The 11,760-nt window shown below is 69.0% G+C and overlaps 2 protein-coding genes across 15 annotated transcripts in view; one reads left to right on the top strand and one right to left on the bottom strand.

Moving 5' to 3' along the window:
• The window catches only part of PFKFB1 (6-phosphofructo-2-kinase/fructose-2,6-biphosphatase 1), a 16,136-nt gene extending 5,067 nt beyond the window's left edge, over window positions 1-11,069 (top strand). For both annotated transcript variants that reach the window (XM_074938087.1, XM_074938086.1), the window contains exons 7-14: window positions 6,455-6,576; window positions 6,717-6,924; window positions 7,158-7,304; window positions 7,433-7,537; window positions 8,008-8,137; window positions 9,869-9,931; window positions 10,148-10,212; window positions 10,997-11,069. In XM_074938087.1, the coding sequence (XP_074794188.1) occupies window positions 6,455-6,576; window positions 6,717-6,924; window positions 7,158-7,304; window positions 7,433-7,537; window positions 8,008-8,137; window positions 9,869-9,931; window positions 10,148-10,212; window positions 10,997-11,056 (900 nt within the window). In that variant the 3' untranslated portion in view covers window positions 11,057-11,069. The remainder of the gene's footprint in view (window positions 1-6,454; window positions 6,577-6,716; window positions 6,925-7,157; window positions 7,305-7,432; window positions 7,538-8,007; window positions 8,138-9,868; window positions 9,932-10,147; window positions 10,213-10,996) is intronic.
• The window catches only part of WDR45 (WD repeat domain 45), a 30,124-nt gene that overhangs the window by 13,319 nt on the left and 5,045 nt on the right, over window positions 1-11,760 (bottom strand). The gene's annotated exons all lie outside the window — the stretch shown is intronic.

Raw genomic sequence — 11,760 nt, 5'->3', positions numbered from 1 at the left:
AGGGGGAGGCGGGCGGTCCCGTCCCCCCCCCCCCCACACACACACCCAGGGGGAGGCGGGCGGTCCCGTCCCCCCCCCCCACACACACACCCAGGGGGAGGCGGGCGGCCCCGTCCCCCCACCCACACACACACACCCAGGGGGAGGCGGGCGGCCCCGTCCCCCCACCCACACACACACACCCAGGGGAGGCGGGCGGTCCCGTCCCCCCACCCACACACACACACCCAGGGGGAGGCGGGCGGTCCCGTCCCCCACCCACACACACACACCCAGGGGGAGGCGGGCGGTCCCGTCCCCCCCCCCCCCGCACGCACACCCAGGGGGAGGCGGGCGGTCCCGTCCCCCCCCCCCCCGCACGCACACCCAGGGGGAGGCGGGCGGTCCCGTCCCCCCCCCCCCCCGCACGCACACCCAGGGGGAGGCGGGCGGTCCCGTCCCCCCCCCCCCCCGCACGCACACCCAGGGGGAGGCGGGCGGTCGGTCCCGTCCCCCCCCACACACACACACCCAGGGGGAGGCGGGCGGTCCCGTCCCCCCCCAGACACACACACACCCAGGGGGAGGCGGGCGGTCCCCCCCCCCCCCCCACACACACACCCAGGGGGAGGCGGGCGGTCCCCCCCCCCACACACACACACACCCAGGGGGAGGCGGGCGGTCCCGTCCCCCCCCCACACACATACACACCCAGGGGGAGGCGGGCGGTCCCGTCCCCCCCACACACACATACACACCCAGGGGAGGCGGGCGGTCCCGTCCCACCCCCACACACACACACACCCAGGGGGAGGCGGGCGGCCCGTCCCCCCCCCACACACACACCCAGGGGGAGGCGGGCGGCCCCGTGTCCCGTCCCCCCCCCACACACACACACCCAGGGGGAGGCGGGCGGCCCCGTGTCCCGTCCCCCCCCCCCCACACACACCCAGGGGGAGGCGGGCGGCCCCGTGTCCCGTTCCCCCCCCCACACACACACACACCCAGGGGGAGGCGGGCGGCCCCGTCCCCCCCCCCCCCCACACACACACCCAGGGGGAGGCGGGCGGCCCCGTCCCCCCCCCCCCCACACACACACCCAGGGGGAGGCGGGCGGCCCCGTCCCCCCCCCCCCCACACACACACCCAGGGGGAGGCGGGCGGCCCCGTCCCCCCCCCCCCACACACACACCCAGGGGGAGGCGGGCGGCCCCGTCCCCCCCCCCCACACACACACACCCAGGGGGAGGCGGGCGGCCCCGTCCCCCCCCCACACACACACACCCAGGGGGAGGCGGGCGGCCCCGTCCCCCCCCCACACACACACACCCAGGGGGAGGCGGGCGGCCCCGTCCCCCCCCCCCACACACACACACCCAGGGGGAGGCGGGCGGCCCCACCCCCCCCCCACCCAGGGGGAGGCGGGTGGCCCCGCCCCCCCCCACACACCCAGGGGGAGGCGGGCGGCCCCGTCCCCCCCCCCCCACACACACACCCACCCAGGGGGAGGCGGGCGGCCCCGTCCCCCCCCCCACACACACACACCCACCCAGGGGGAGGCGGGCGGCCCCGTCCCCCCCCACACACACACACCCACCCAGGGGGAGGCGGGCGGCCCCGTCCCCCCCCCCCACACACACACACCCAGGGGGAGGCGGGCGGCCCCGTCCCCCCCCCCCACACACACACACCCAGGGGGAGGCGGGCGGCCCCGTCCCCCCCCCCCACACACACACACCCAGGGGGAGGCGGGCGGCCCCGTCCCCCCCCCCCACACACACACACCCAGGGGGAGGCGGGCGGCCCCGTCCCCCCCCCCCACACACACACCCAGGGGGAGGCGGGCGGCCCCGTCCCCCCCCCCCACACACACACACCCAGGGAGAGGCGGGCGGCCCCCCCACACACATACACACCCAGGGGGAGGCGGGCGGTCCCGTCCCCCCCCCACACACATACACACCCAGGGGGAGGCGGGCGGTCCCGTCCCCCCCCCCACACACACACACCCAGGGGGAGGCGGGCGGTCCCGTCCCCCCCCCCCCACACACACACCCAGGGGGAGGCGGGCGGCCCCGTCCCCCCACCCACACACACACACCCAGGGGGAGGCGGGCGGCCCCGTCCCCCCACCCACACACACACACCCAGGGGGAGGCGGGCGGCCCCGTCCCCCCACCCACACACACACACCCAGGGGGAGGCGGGCGGTCCCGTCCCCCCACCCACACACACACACCCAGGGGGAGGCGGGCGGTCCCGTCCCCCCCCCCCCGCACGCACACCCAGGGGGAGGCGGGCGGTCCCGTCCCCCCCCCCCCCGCACGCACACCCAGGGGGAGGCGGGCGGTCCCGTCCCCCCCCCCCCGCACGCACACCCAGGGGGAGGCGGGCGGTCCCGTCCCCCCCCCCCCCGCACGCACACCCAGGGGGAGGCGGGCGGTCCCGTCCCCCCCCCCCCCCCGCACGCACACCCAGGGGGAGGCGGGCGGTCGGTCCCGTCCCCCCCCACACACACACACCCAGGGGGAGGCGGGCGGTCCCGTCCCCCCCCAGACACACACACACCCAGGGGGAGGCGGGCGGTCCCGTCCCCCCCCCCCCACACACACACCCAGGGGGAGGCGGGCGGTCCCCCCCCACACACACACACACACCCAGGGGGAGGCGGGCGGTCCCGTCCCCCCCCCACACACATACACACCCAGGGGGAGGCGGGCGGTCCCGTCCCCCCCACACACACATACACACCCAGGGGGAGGCGGGCGGTCCCGTCCCACCCCCACACACACACACACCCAGGGGGAGGCGGGCGGTCCCGTCCCACCCCCACACACACACACACCCAGGGGGAGGCGGGCGGCCCCGTCCCCCCCCCCCACACACACACCCAGGGGGAGGCGGGCGGCCCCGTGTCCCGTCCCCCCCCCCCACACACACACCCAGGGGGAGGCGGGCGGCCCCATGTCCCGTCCCCCCCCCACACACACACACACCCAGGGGGAGGCGGGCGGCCCCGTCCCCCCCCCCCCCCACACACACACCCAGGGGGAGGCGGGCGGCCCCGTCCCCCCCCCCCCCACACACACACCCAGGGGGAGGCGGGCGGCCCCGTCCCCCCCCCCCCACACACACACACCCAGGGGGAGGCGGGCGGCCCCGTCCCCCCCCCACACACACACACACCCAGGGGGAGGCGGGCGGCCCCGTCCCCCCCCCCACACACACACCCAGGGGGAGGCGGGCGGCCCCGTCCCCCCCACACACACACACACCCAGGGGGAGGCGGGCGGCCCCGTCCCCCCCCCCCCACACACACACCCAGGGGGAGGCGGGCGGCCCCACCCCCCCCCACCCAGGGGGAGGCGGGTGGCCCCGCCCCCCCACACACACCCAGGGGGAGGCGGGCGGCCCCGTCCCCCCCCCCACACACACACACCCACCCAGGGGGAGGCGGGCGGCCCCGTCCCCCCCCCCACACACACACACCCACCCAGGGGGAGGCGGGCGGCCCCGTCCCCCCCCACACACACACACCCACCCAGGGGGAGGCGGGCGGCCCCGTCCCCCCCCCCCCCCCACACACACACACCCAGGGGGAGGCGGGCGGCCCCGTCCCCCCCCCCCCACACACACACACCCAGGGGGAGGCGGGCGGCCCCGTCCCCCCCCCCCCACACACACACACCCAGGGGGAGGCGGGCGGCCCCGTCCCCCCCCCCCACACACACACCCAGGGGGAGGCGGGCGGCCCCGTCCCCCCCCCCACACACACACCCAGGGGGAGGCGGGCGGCCCCGTCCCCCCCCCACACACACACACACCCAGGGAGAGGCGGGCGGCCCCCCCACACACATACACACCCAGGGGGAGGCGGGCGGTCCCGTCCCCCCCCCACACACATACACACCCAGGGGGAGGCGGGCGGTCCCGTCCCCCCCCCACACACATACACACCCAGGGGGAGGCGGGCGGTCCCGTCCCCCCCCCCCCACACACACACCCAGGGGGAGGCGGGCGGCCCCGTCCCCCCCCCCCCACACACACACCCAGGGGGAGGCGGGCGGCCCCGTCCCCCCACCCACACACACACACCCAGGGGGAGGCGGGCGGCCCCGTCCCCCCACCCACACACACACACCCAGGGGGAGGCGGGCGGCCCCGTCCCCCCACCCACACACACACACCCAGGGGGAGGCGGGCGGTCCCGTCCCCCCACCCACACACACACACCCAGGGGGAGGCGGGCGGTCCCGTCCCCCCCCCCCCCGCACGCACACCCAGGGGGAGGCGGGCGGTCCCGTCCCCCCCCCCCCGCACGCACACCCAGGGGGAGGCGGGCGGTCCCGTCCCCCCCCCCCCCGCACGCACACCCAGGGGGAGGCGGGCGGTCCCGTCCCCCCCCCCACACACACACACCCAGGGGGAGGCGGGCGGTCCCCCCCCACACACACACACACACCCAGGGGGAGGCGGGCGGTCCCGTCCCCCCCCCACACACATACACACCCAGGGGGAGGCGGGCGGTCCCGTCCCCCCCACACACACATACACACCCAGGGGGAGGCGGGCGGTCCCGTCCCACCCCCACACACACACACACCCAGGGGGAGGCGGGCGGTCCCGTCCCACCCCCCCACACACACACACACACCCAGGGGGAGGCGGGCGGTCCCGTCCCACCCCCCCCACACACACACACACCCAGGGGGAGGCGGGCGGTCCCGTCCCACCCCCCCCACACGCACACACACACCCAGGGGGAGGCGGGCGGTCCCGTCCCACCCCCCCGCCCACACACACACACACACACACACACACCCAGGGGGAGGCGGGCGGTCCCGTCCCCCCCCCCCCACACACACACCCAGGGGGAGGCGGGCGGTCCCGTCCCCCCCCCACACACACACACCCAGGGGGAGGCGGGCGGTCCCGTCCCCCCCCCCCACACACACACCCAGGGGGAGGCGGGCGGTCCCGTCCCCCCCCCACACACACACCCAGGGGGAGGCGGGCGGTCCCGTCCCCCCCCCACACACACACACCCAGGGGGAGGCGGGCGGTCCCGTCCCCCCCACACACACACACACCCAGGGGGAGGCGGGCGGTCCCGTCCCCCCCACACACACACACACCCAGGGGGAGGCGGGCGGTCCCGTCCCCCCCCCACACACACACACCCAGGGGGAGGCGGGCGGTCCCGTCCCCCCCCACACACACACACACCCAGGGGGAGGCGGGCGGTCCCGTCCCCCCCCACACACACACACACCCAGGGGGAGGCGGGCGGTCCCGTCCCCCCCCCCCACACACACACACCCAGGGGGAGGCGGGCGGTCCCGTCCCCCCCCCCCACACACACACACCCAGGGGGAGGCGGGCGGTCCCGTCCCCCCCACACACACACACACCCAGGGGGAGGCGGGCGGTCCCTTCCCCCCCCCCCACACACACACCCAGGGGGAGGCGGGCGGCCCCGTCCCCCCCCACACACACACACACCCAGGGGGAGGCGGGCGGCCCCGTTCCCCCCCCACACACACACACACACCCAGGGGGAGGCGGGCGGCCCCGTTCCCCCCCCACACACACACACACACCCAGGGGGAGGCGGGCGGCCCCGCCCCCCCCCCCCACACACACACCCAGGGGGAGGCGGGCGGCCCCGTGTCCCGTCCCCCCACACACACACACACCCAGGGGGAGGCGGGCGGCCCCGTGTCCCGTCCCCCCACACACACACACACCCAGGGGGAGGCGGGCGGCCCCGTGTCCCGTCCCCCCCCCACACACACACACCCAGGGGGAGGCGGGCGGCCCCGTGTCCCGTCCCCCCCCCACACACACACACCCAGGGGGAGGCGGGCGGCCCCGTTCCCCCCACACACACACACACACCCAGGGGGAGGCGGGCGGCCCCGTTCCCCCCCCACACACACAGACACACCCAGGGGGAGGCGGGCGGCCCCGTTCCCCCCACACACACACACACACACCCAGGGGGAGGCGGGCGGCCCCGTTCCCCCCCCCCACACACACACACCCAGGGGGAGGCGGGCGGCCCCGTCCCCCCCCCCACACACACACACCCAGGGGGAGGCGGGCGGCCCCGTGTCCCGTCCCCCCCCACACACACACACCCAGGGGGAGGCGGGCGGCCCCGTGTCCCGTCCCCCCCCACACACACACACCCAGGGGGAGGTGGGCGGCCCCGTGTCCCGTCCCCCCCCCACACACACACACCCAGGGGGAGGCGGGCGGCCCCGTGTCCCGTCCCGCCCCCCCCCCACACCCCAGGGGGAGGCGGGCGGCCCCGTGTCCCGTCCCGCCCCCCCCCCACACCCCAGGGGGAGGCGGGCGGCCCCGTGTCCCGGCCCCGCCCCCCCCCACACCCCCAGGGGGAGGCGGGCTGGCGGCCCGGTGTCCCCCCCCACCCCTCGGCTCTGGGCCCATCTCCCCTGTGTCCCGCCTGCAGCAAGTCAAGCTGAGCAGCCCGGACTACAAGGACTGCGAGCGGGAGGAGGTGGTGGGGGATTTCCTCAAGCGCATCGAGTGCTACCAGCTCACCTACCAGCCCCTGGACGACGAGCTGGACAGGTGAGACCCCTCCCCCAGAGCGGGGAGAGAACCCAGGCGTCCTGGCTCCCAGCCCCCGCTCTAACCACCAGACCCCCCTCCCCTCCCAGGACCCAGGCTGGGACCCAGGCACGCTGACCCCCTTCCCCCTGCCCCCGCAGCGCCCTGTCCTACATCAAGATCTTCAACGTGGGGCTGCGGTTCCTGGTGAACCGGGTGCAGGACCACGTGCAGAGCCGCACCGTGTATTACCTGATGAACATCCACGTGGCGCCGCGCGCCATCTACCTCACCCGGCACGGCGAGAGCCAGCTCAACCTGCAGGGGCGCCTCGGGGGCGACTCGGGGCTCTCCCCCCGCGGCCAGCAGGTGGGGCTGGCACCCAGCGTAAGGGGGCTTGGGGGCAGGGATGGGGCGATTGCAGCATCCCCATAGTGTGAACGTTTGGGGGCTATGCAGACGTAGCAAGTGGGGATGGGGGCCGGGAGGGGCAGTTGCTACCAGGGGATCAGGGCTCTCCCGTTCTAGAAGCAGCGACCCAGGGAGGGGAGCCAGGGCCCCCCGGTTGAGGGATGGGGGTCACCCCCTCTCTGCCCCCCTAGTTTTCCTGCGCCCTGGCCAGCTTCATCGAGAGCCAGAACATCCGGGAGCTCAAGGTGTGGACCAGCCACATGAAGCGGACGATCCAGACGGCCGAGGCCCTGCAGGTGCCCTACGAGCAGTGGAAGGCGCTGAACGAGATCGATGCGGTGAGAACCCTGGCGTCCGCCTGCCCCCATCCTCACTCTAACCCACTAGATCCCCCCCCTCCCTCCCAGAGGTGGGGACGGAACCCGGGTGTCCAGCCACCCCCCTGTAACGGCATGGGGTGTTCCAGGGCGTCTGTGAGGAAATGTCCTATGAGGAGATCCAGACCCATCACCCGGAGGAGTTTGCCCTGCGCGACCAAGACAAGTACCGATACCGATACCCGAAAGGGGAGGTAAGGGGGGTGCTCTGCACCCTGACTGGAGCGGGATCAGGGGGATGAAGGGGGGCGATTCACTTGTCAGTAACCTATGAAACTCCCTGCCTCATGATCTTGGAGGCAAATTATAGTGACAGACCTAAATAATCTGGGGAACTCACTGCTACTGGGTATTTCCAAGAGGATGAGTTTAGCCACACACTCAGACTGTGGAACTCCTTGCCAGCGAGTGTTCCCAGGAGTTTACTGCTGTGGGGTATTCCTAAAGGGAATGAATTTGGCAACACACTTAGCCTGTGGAACTCCCTGCCCCATGATGCAGGGGGCATATTTTTTTACACACAATGGGCCCATGGAACTTCCTGCCACTGTAGAATCTATGGCCAGATTTGGGTGACAATTGTTGTTAACCTGTGCCGGCGGGGAGGAGATGGAGGGAGGCAGCATCTCTCTCATTGACATCAGCCCCCCACAATCGTCCTCAGTCATACGAAGACCTGGTGCAGCGGCTGGAGCCCGTCATCATGGAGCTGGAGCGGCAGGAGAATGTGCTGGTGATCTGCCATCAGGCCGTCATGCGCTGCCTGCTGGCCTACTTCCTGGACAAGAGCGCAGGTACCCCCTCAGCTACCCCCTCCCAGCCCGCTGCCCCCTTGGGACACGCTGTACCTGTAACCCCCATGTCTACCGTTCATAGATGGCTGTGATATTTCATACCAAGCATGCCATGTAAGATATCCTAGGAAAGGTCATGATGTGCTGAACCCCATTGTTCCGTCCAGATACGTACAGCGTTAACGTGTAAGACTTTGCTGTATGGTTATTACTGAAATATGGTGTAAGTCTGGGAGTTGGCCACGGCCAGTTCCCCACACCCAGGTGGGTGCTCAATGATCCTTCATCAGTGGGGGGTGCAAGCATCACACCATGGGGGGATTGCGCCGCTCTGTGATGTCTGGGCTGGTGTTTGCCAGGCACAGGGACTGAGGGTATAAAATAGAGGACAGTGACATCATGCTTCGGCCTTTCTCCTCCCCCACCTACGCTGGAAGCAGCAGGAACACTGGGAAGATCAAGACTTGAACCGAGGAGACTGGTCCCAAGCTTAAGGGGGAAGCCTGCGTATGAAGGACAGTTACATACCGCCAACACCCAGGGGGCTGAGAGAAACTGCTTGGTCCAAATACTACTCAGATGAGTAAGGTTTGGGACTTAGACGGTGTCCTTCCCTTTTATTTTCTTTGGTAAGTCTCTGACCTTTTGTGCCTATCCCCTTAATTCTCCAGCCCTGGACGTCTCTTACTGCTCTGCTAGTGGCAAGAAGCCACCCCAGGCCCATGCCCCGGCCCCCCAGCAAAGTGCCCCACACATGGTCTCCCAGCCACTCATGAATAGATACAGGGCGACGCCTGCGCATCCCTCAGTCCCAGCCTTGCACCCCAGAAATGTGTGGCTCACACTGCTCAGGACCCTGCCTAAACAGTGCAGAAGTCAGTCATTCCATCAACCGGTAACCAACACGCCCCAGCCTTTGTTAACCTGAGGAGAGATGCCCCAACCACGCTGGTTTAGATAAACCGTTAAAACAAGTGCATTAACTAGAGCAGGAGAGCTGTTAAGTGACTGGAAGTGACATGGGCACAAAAGTCCGAACTGGTTACCACCGAAAATAAAAGGATAAAAGCACCAGCTAACTTGTAAACTTTACCAAGCTAAATAGGATTTGAAAGCAAAAGGTCTCTCACCCCAGAACTTTCAGCAGTCCCTGCTAAGTGGAAAGCCATCCAGTTCGGACCAATCCTCCCAGTTCACTGATGGGTTTTTGATCCCATGTGTAGAGATGGGGGCAGAGAGGGAGCCACTCTTCTTATATCCTGACCCTTTTCACTGAAAAAGCCCTTGCTGGCCCATGGGATCATGAAGTTCCATGATGTATGTGTTCTGCAAACCGTCCTTCATATCAATTGTACATGCCTTCGTCTATCCCCTCTCCCCTTCTGTTGAATGTCCAATTAGACAGGTCATGGCTCTAACACTTTGCGGGCAAGCCAGTGTGTCTTTGTCCCTGGGAAACTGGCTTGTGAGTGTTGCCCAGAATTATAACACGTCAGTAACAATCATATAGCCAAATCTCATAACTCCCTATACAATGTTGATACACACAGTGTAACAGGACAACAATGTTCAGCAGATTATGACTTTTCAACGTATCGCTCACAAGGCATGCTTTATACAAAATATAACAACCATTTAAAAGTGGTGAATATGAGGGACAGTGTGTCGCATGGGCTGGATCCTGTTCACCCCAAAACTCCCCCATCTAACTGCTCTCTTCTCTCCCCACAGAGGAGCTGCCCTATCTGAAATGCCCACTGCACACCGTGCTCAAACTGACCCCCGTGGCATACGGTGAGTGCATCTCCATCACCACGGGCTCGTCCCGCTGCCCTCAGACAGGTGCCAGATCCCTCTGGGCCCATTCACGTCCCACTGGCAGGTCCCCCCCCCAAAAAAAAAATTGGGGGGGACCACACCCAGTTATACTCCCCACCCCAAGGAGGAAAGGGGGGGCATGGATCTCTCTGCTCTAACCTAGGGGCCTTTTCCTTTATGGGGTGATGGCAGGTTGCCAAGTGGAGTCCATTTTCCTCAACGTGGAGGCCGTGAACACGCACCGGGAGCGCCCCCAGGTGAGTGGCTTCTCCCCCTGCCCCCAAACTGGGGGGCTAGGCCAATGCAGTCTCCCAGTCCTGATCTCACTGAGGGACACCCCGAAACTGACAAAAGCACATGTGAAATTAACACCCTCCACACCTGGATCCCAGCTCCTCCTGTCTCCTCCAACCCACACCCACCTGAGGAGGGGAAAGCAGATCTGCATGCCCCCTCTAACCATTTCCTCTTATCTCCCCTCCTCGGCCACCTCCATCTCAGCACCTGCCCCACAAGTCTAGCCTGCTCCCCCATTACCAGCACTACCGGACCAACCCTTTGGCCAGCCTGGAGCCCACCAAATGGTCCCACTTGGGAGATCTTGGGCTGACAGCTTTCTCACAGCTTGGGGTGCAGGTAAAGTCAGTTTTGGCCCCCTTAATCAGGCTGGGCCCCTTTCCTGCCAGCTCCTAAAAAGCCTTACTGCCCCCTTCCTGCCCCCCATCCCACTACACTGCCACTAAAGTCTGTGTGTAACCTGTGCTAACCCCATTAACATCCCTGGGGGTGCACCTGACACCCCACCTGACAGCAGGGGTCCATCACAGACACCCCTGCATGAGATCAGGGCTCCTGGCATGCCAGGCATGACACAGCCCTAATGAGACAGTCCCTGCCCCAGAGAACAGTTTAAATGAGTAGGGGTAGGGAGTGAAAACTGAGGCACAAAGGGACACCCCCATGCCCTCAAAGCCATGGGACCAGGCACAGCTCCAGCCCGCAAGGCACACGTAACCCTGTGCCTCCCGGATCTCGTTGCAGAATGTCGACGTGACGCGGGAGCCTGAGGAAGCACTGGGGACGGTGCCCCCCCACTATTAACTGCTCGCGCCCATTAAATCCGGCTCTCTCCTTTGCCATGGCTACGTAGTCAGTGCTGTTGTCCCCAGGGCGGTGATGGGCCTAGATCGAGGCCTTGGGCCCCGGCTCCTGAAGTCTCAGCCACACGAGCTCAGCTTTCAATTAGTTTCTAGCCCAAAGCAAGCCTGAGCCAGTCACTCGGCAAGGGAGGGGAGCTTCCCTGGAGCAACACTGCCCGAGTCTGCAGAGAGCCTGAGCCAACTGCTCGGCAAGAGGGGAGCTGCCCTGAGCGTAACCATGCAGCAAGGCTCTGTGATCGCCATGGGGCATTAATACCACTGGGAGGCACTGCAGGCAGGGAGGAACGCAGCAGCAGCAGACACAGCCCCAGCTGTCAGGTAATGGACCCACTCAGCTATGCAATGCTAAGAACTGGGGCTCCCCAGCTGCCTGTTGCAAAGACCCGTGAGTAACACAATTGACCCCCACCATTAACGGGGGTCGGGAGCTTTATTTGAAAGTAATGTTGGGTGAATTACAAGGGTGAGAGGTCACTGCTGGGTCCCTCTGTGCAGAGGAAACCCATTGCGGGACGACTTGGGCGGGAGAAGTTTGCACAAGATGCCTGGGCCCCACCCCAGAAAGGTGAGGCGGGATCTCTGCAGCTGCTGTGCCAGGGGACACTGGGATCAGGAGGGCAAAGGCAGTGTCCCACTCGATCCTTG

This window comes from Natator depressus, chromosome 23, assembly GCF_965152275.1.
Source record: "Natator depressus isolate rNatDep1 chromosome 23, rNatDep2.hap1, whole genome shotgun sequence".
Taxonomy (NCBI): Eukaryota; Metazoa; Chordata; order Testudines; family Cheloniidae; genus Natator; species Natator depressus.
This window is presented reverse-complemented; position numbering and strand designations above follow the sequence as displayed.